The 5,997-nt window shown below is 39.8% G+C and overlaps 1 protein-coding gene across 1 annotated transcript in view; it reads right to left on the bottom strand.

Annotated features, from left to right (window-relative positions):
* Positions 1-1,271: 1,271 nt before the first annotated feature.
* The window catches only part of LOC101846830 (deoxynucleoside triphosphate triphosphohydrolase SAMHD1), a gene marked incomplete at its 3' end in the record, with an annotated part of 39,539 nt that continues 34,813 nt past the window's right edge, over positions 1,272-5,997 (bottom strand). The window contains 2 exon segments of the mRNA XM_035971124.1: positions 1,272-1,432; positions 4,206-4,256. Coding sequence (XP_035827017.1) covers positions 1,272-1,432; positions 4,206-4,232 — 188 coding nt within the window.

The following is a 5,997-nucleotide window of genomic DNA, read 5'->3' as shown; positions in this document are numbered from 1 at the left end:
CACTGTTGTCACGGACCGCGAGGCCTCGTTTCCAGTCTCTATATTTTAGTGTCTCTGGTATTACACCTACAGTTCCGCCTGCCGCCATAGCCGCTCATTCGCGTGAAACGTACTCTCGGACTGGGGAAAGCCGAACGTAATATCACAAACGCGATCGGTAAAATATGAACTCGGTAGGCTTTTCAGATTTGGTTTCGAGGACTTTGTGCATTTTCGCGGGTCTAGGCGATTTTTTTTTCTTCAGATTCCCCGGTAATAAATTCCTGCAGTCCCCCTGCGTAGAATCCTCATTTGGTACTGCCCAATTCTCTAGATCTAGACCAAGACAGATTTTAGAATGTTTTGCTTCGATACCGATTTTCCTTCTACATTCACAATTCTGTTTTCTAGGTAAATGAATTAAGTGCACAGATTTTCCAGCCGCAGCAAAAAACTGAAGATAGACAGAAAGAAAGAATGAATGAGAAGAAGGAGGAAGATTATCTATCGTGAGTAGACAGATTTCAGCCGATAGGCACGTGAAAAACTATTGCCGATCGAACGGCACAGATAGACAATGGTCGAGAGTACGAAATGCGCAATCTGGCAGTTTCTAATACAACTTATTGCCGGGAGTTGCTGTAAATATCTGACAAGTTACGGAGGAAAGTGCTGATCTCTCTCTCTCTCTCTCTCTCTCTCTCTCTCTCTCTCTCAACGCATGGAGTTGATATGATGATGCGGCAAGTACGGAACTTTCGGAATGTACGGATTTCCGTAAAAACAAAGAAGAGTGGAAGCACTGCAGAATGTTTTTTTTTCTTTTTATTCTCTCGGCACCCATTGAAAATCCGGTAGTTTTGACACCTTATCGGTATGTCGGTAGAACAGGCCCAAAATCGGTATCTACCGGAAAAATCGGTAGATTTAGGCAGCCCTGTATAGAGGTGTTCCTTTTCATACACTGACAAAACCTGGCGGTAGGCGGAGCTGGCGGTATAATGGGGTTTGACTGAAATTTAAGAAATAAAAGAAAAACCACATAACTGTGGTAATGGGGTGAAATCAGGCATCCTTCAAGATAACAAAATGGAAGAAACTGGCATTTTTTCTGCTCATTAGGCAATTTTTATCGTTTTTTGGTTTATTTTGGCGAAACACGTTTTACACATATGTCCATTCAAAAACACATTTCTGTGTGGATTCTACCCAAAAAACTTTGATCAAAAGCACATTGAGCAAATAAGATTTCCACTGTTAATTGCTTTTACATAATTTACAGTATTACTTACCCAATGGAGTGCTCGAATCTGTTGTGTGATGCACCAGGGTAGACATAGTAACAGACCCCTAGTTGCTTGATGTAGCGCAAGCGCTGAAACTGCTGTGTGTCTACAATAGCAACACAAGCTGGGTGAAGACTAATATGGCCATGGATTGGATCATTGAAGATCTGGAACAGAGAAAGTTTTAACCATGGTGTCAGAACAATTTCAAAGACAAGGGTAAAAGGAATACAAAATATAAAATAGCTTTTCAGAACTGACTAAGATACCGTACATATCTTTGTCATACCATGATTGAAAGGTGAATCAATTTTCCGGTCCACATACTACTATTATCTCCCCATACGGTCAGGTACACAGTAGGGAGCAACTGAGGCCATGTTCATCTGGTCTGTCCCCTCCTGCCACTTCCTCTAGCTTTGTCACATCCAGCCCCAAGAAGATTGCCTTATCCCTTCTTGTTTTTCCAACCGGCTTTGTCTCAGATTTTTTGGGGTTAAAATGTAGAGGTGTGTTTTTGTGCCATCATCAAAACAATTTAGATCATTTAGACAGCGGGCTTCCGGCCTTGCCTGTCAGGTCTATGATGAATGTCGTTAATGCAGCCTGTGGCTTTGGAGATAATGATGCCAAGATTCTTAGTGGATATAATACAATTTTGCCTAAGGTTTGTCATAAAGTAAGAGTAAGATGGAAGTAGTTTCTGGTGACAATCGCAACACTTCTGTTCAGGAAAAATTTATTACAAGTAATACAAGGCCAAAAGTTGCAGGTCGTGACAACTCATTTATTTCTAATTCCAATTCATGCACCACACTGCATTGTTTGAGTTTAAGAAAAATGTCATGAGCGCATGAGAGTGTAATCTATATTTCCCAATTTAAGTGAGCCATTTAATGTCGGTTTCGATGATTTTGTTCAGTCCAAAAATACAGTTGATAGTATAAAGCCTTGTCTAACTCCAGTCCAGTATTCTTTCAAAAGACGCAGCCAGTTCCCCTTCAACTAGGATACAGTAACTTGTCTTTGTATCATACACTGATTTTACACGGTATTTCTGCTGGGATGCCATAAATTGCAAACATTTTCCAAAGGTTTCTTTAAAGCTGTCAAAAGCAATTATAAAGTTCACAAAGTTTAAAATAATTGTGACATTCCATTCATTACTTTGTTCTACAACAATGTTTCTCAAGACAAATTGGTGTGCACATGATTTCTTAGGTCAAAATCTCGCGTGTCCCTCATTCAATCTTTCATCTCTATAGCTGTTCTCTGATAACGTACGAGGGAAAATGATTGAGCAAAGTAATACTTCAGGCATCAATAAAGTGTAATTCACCTCCAATTGCTACATGCTACAGTCCTTTAAATCTCCCTTTCTTTATTTCATCAGTATACATTCTGTATCAAGAACTTCATTTAAAAAATAACAAACATAAAATCTCATAACCTTTTTCTGTAATTGTTAAAGCATAGATAATGTAGCAGTGATTTCATCTTCTCTTGGACTTTTATGACTTATTTTCATGACAGCAGATAACATTTCTTGTATAGTATACTTTTCATCTGTGTTTATGGTAAATTTTTCTCCAGGCTTGAATCAATCAAACATCTACCTGTACAGGATGTGTTTTACAAAAAAACTTACACCTTTGGTCTTTATTTTAAATTTAAAAAAACCAAACAAAATATAGTTTATTAAAGAATACAACAAAGAAATATCTGAACTGCCAAATTACTTATTAACAACTTAAATTACTTTAACCAATCAAGTGCTATGGGGGAGATAACTGTTAATTTTAGTTTTTACCCTCCCCCCCTAAAAATATGGTCCAATTTAACTCTGTACTAGTTTTAGGCCAAGAAAATGTTGTCTATAATATTTTTTCTTCCATTCTTTCCTTTTCTTTCCCAAACCTTTTAGAGCATCATGGTTGATGTCAACTTTGTAAGTACCCCGAGCTCTGGCTGATATATTTCATAATGGTATCTTCGATTTGTTATTGTAATATAACATTGTAACTGTAAAAGTAAAAGGCTTAAAAAAAAAAAACCCGGTCTTTTTCTTCTTCTTCATGATCATTTGTAGGGGTGCATAGCATTGTACAATAATAATGAAAGTCATTTCTATAGGGCCCAGTCCCGTGTAAACACAGCTCTAGGCGTTTTACATTGCATGTACGAACCATATTCACGCATGCGACACACACACTCACACACACACTCATACACACAAACACACTCATACAGACACACACACTCACACACACAGTACATGCACACATGTGCACACACATGCACGCCAAACACACACACACACACACACACACACACACACACACACACACACACACACACATCTACTTGCTTATCACACACGCACGCTTACACATTGTTACGAAATGAGCACATACACATATATATATAATATATATATAATAAAATAATATACACAATGCAATTCGCAAAATACATAAATGGATCATAGCAATTTACATAGCATTGTACTGAACATGAATCTACCGACATAAAAATGATGTCATTAAATGTGTCTTTTAAGATTTTAAAAATTTAGACTCAGATGTTGTATGCCTCAAGGGTTGGGGAAGGGAGTTCCAACCTGAAGGAGCAAGGTGGGCAAACGATCTGCGTTTGTTGCCACTGTTTTGTCCCAAAGTTGCCACACAAATGGTAAAAGTTGCAATAAAAGTTGCCACTAAGTTTCAAGTTTTCAACTCTCTCTCTCTCTCTCTCTCTCTCCCCCCCCCCCCCCCCCCCCCCCCTCTCTCTCTTTCGGCTGGGATGTCGTATACAGAATCCCTCTCAGCACGGGTGGGTCCGACTCCTAAATGATTTAAATTGTGTTGATGAAGGCATAAAAAGACGTTAAACCTTAAAACAAATTAGAACTGCCAAAAAAGATGAAATTTTAAAAAATACCTTATGGTCATCTGTGCTGCCAGCCATTTCACAGGGATTTCAGGCCTCTTCCTATAAGATCACACATAAAACACATCAATAAGACACCATGCCAGATAGACTTAGTTCTTTCAATCCTGATCCCCAGACCGTGTAGAACTTGTGCGCCGTTATGTCGACTGCCAGAATAAACCCAAACAAACGGTTGCTACGCGTATTATGTGCGGGCTGTCTAATTTTTATAGCCTGCATATGGTTCTCCGAAACTTGATCACCGGCTGTGCCAGGAACCCGGCGTTTGACAGTCTTGGGCTTAGAATTCTATTTAAAAACCTCCAGGAATCATTGGTTGAGGGCAGTTGATGCCAGCCACCCTTCACGAACTAGTGTATTAATAGAATCTTTGGAGAAACTTGGGCAAGGCTTAGTACTTGTTAGTACGAGAACGAGAATGGACTACCTTCTCTATGCACCCCGGCTTTCGCGTGGAGTTTGAAATGGAGATAGTGGTCAGGCGTGCGCATATATGTTTATGTTACTGATTAACGGTATTCGAGTGTGTGTGTGTGTGTGTGTGTGTGTGTGTGTGTGTGTGTGTGTGCGTGTGCGCGTGGTCGGTTAATTACGCGGGGGCAGCTCTGGCAGCAGGCTTGCACTTGCATGGGCTGAAAGCTCAGCACAAACCTGACCGTAAGGTGGCCATGTGCTGTGGTCATACTGAGTCATAATGAGTTTGCTTTGGTCAATGCTTACTTCGTATAAACACAGGCCTGCCAGTCGCCCTTTTTTTACATGTACCCAGACCAGGGCACACTGCCAATCGAACTGAGTTGGGGCCAACCAGATTTTCCTCCACGAAGTGACAAAAGCTACGATCGTGGCATCGACCAAATTCGATCGTGACCTTCAAAGACAAACGCGTTTACTTTTCAAGATCGCGAGTCGAACGATCAGATGCGTACAAATTGGTAAAGGATAGTGTACATATTTTGAGAAGCTGACTGGTATTGATAGACCCAGTAAAGCTATCGACATGTCCCATGTATATATGTAGGGTTCACTATCCTCTCAACCCTGGGTGAAAGTTCAAAGACATAAAAAAACATGAAGAGGTAGGGTGGCTATTTTCAAAAACCTGAAAGCAGGGTGACTACAGACCCGGCTTCTCAATTTTCCGGGGGGTGGCTCATCATTTTCCAGGGGCATGATAGCGCGTGCTCATATTCACACACACACACACACACACACACACACACACACACACACACACACACACACGCGAGATGAATAAAGATTGTCATTGTCATGTAGGTACATTATATCCAGTCCACAACATCATTACATGTCAGTGTGGCACTGGGGTCTTGTGTGACTTAGGTGTTTCTTTCAGTCTGTTCTTACTTTTTTTTTTACATTTTCCCCTCATCATATTTGCCTAGATATAAACTATATAAAAATGAATCCTGTTTTGAGCCTGAGAAAGGGCTTGGAACAAGAAGAGCGACTGTCAAGAACCAGTCTGGGTGTCATTATGATACATATAGGCCTAATAATAGGTACCACAAGCGAAAAATTTTTTGAACAATATTGACGTTTAAACCTCAGGGGTTCAAATCTACTCTATGAAACAAGGACATTAAAAAAAGAATTATCAAAATCCATCAATAAACAATCGAGATATGGTATTTCAAAGTTTTATTTTTGAACGAAATCTTTTCAGCTGCGACTTTCACTCATGTTTGAGGTGTTCTAAAATACAAAGTACATGATCAAATCAATGAAAACTTTGTTTTTCCCAGAGCTGTCAACACAA

Source organism: Aplysia californica, unplaced genomic scaffold (assembly GCF_000002075.1).
Source record: "Aplysia californica isolate F4 #8 unplaced genomic scaffold, AplCal3.0 scaffold00381, whole genome shotgun sequence".
Classification (NCBI taxonomy): Eukaryota; Metazoa; Mollusca; class Gastropoda; order Aplysiida; family Aplysiidae; genus Aplysia; species Aplysia californica.
This window is presented reverse-complemented; position numbering and strand designations above follow the sequence as displayed.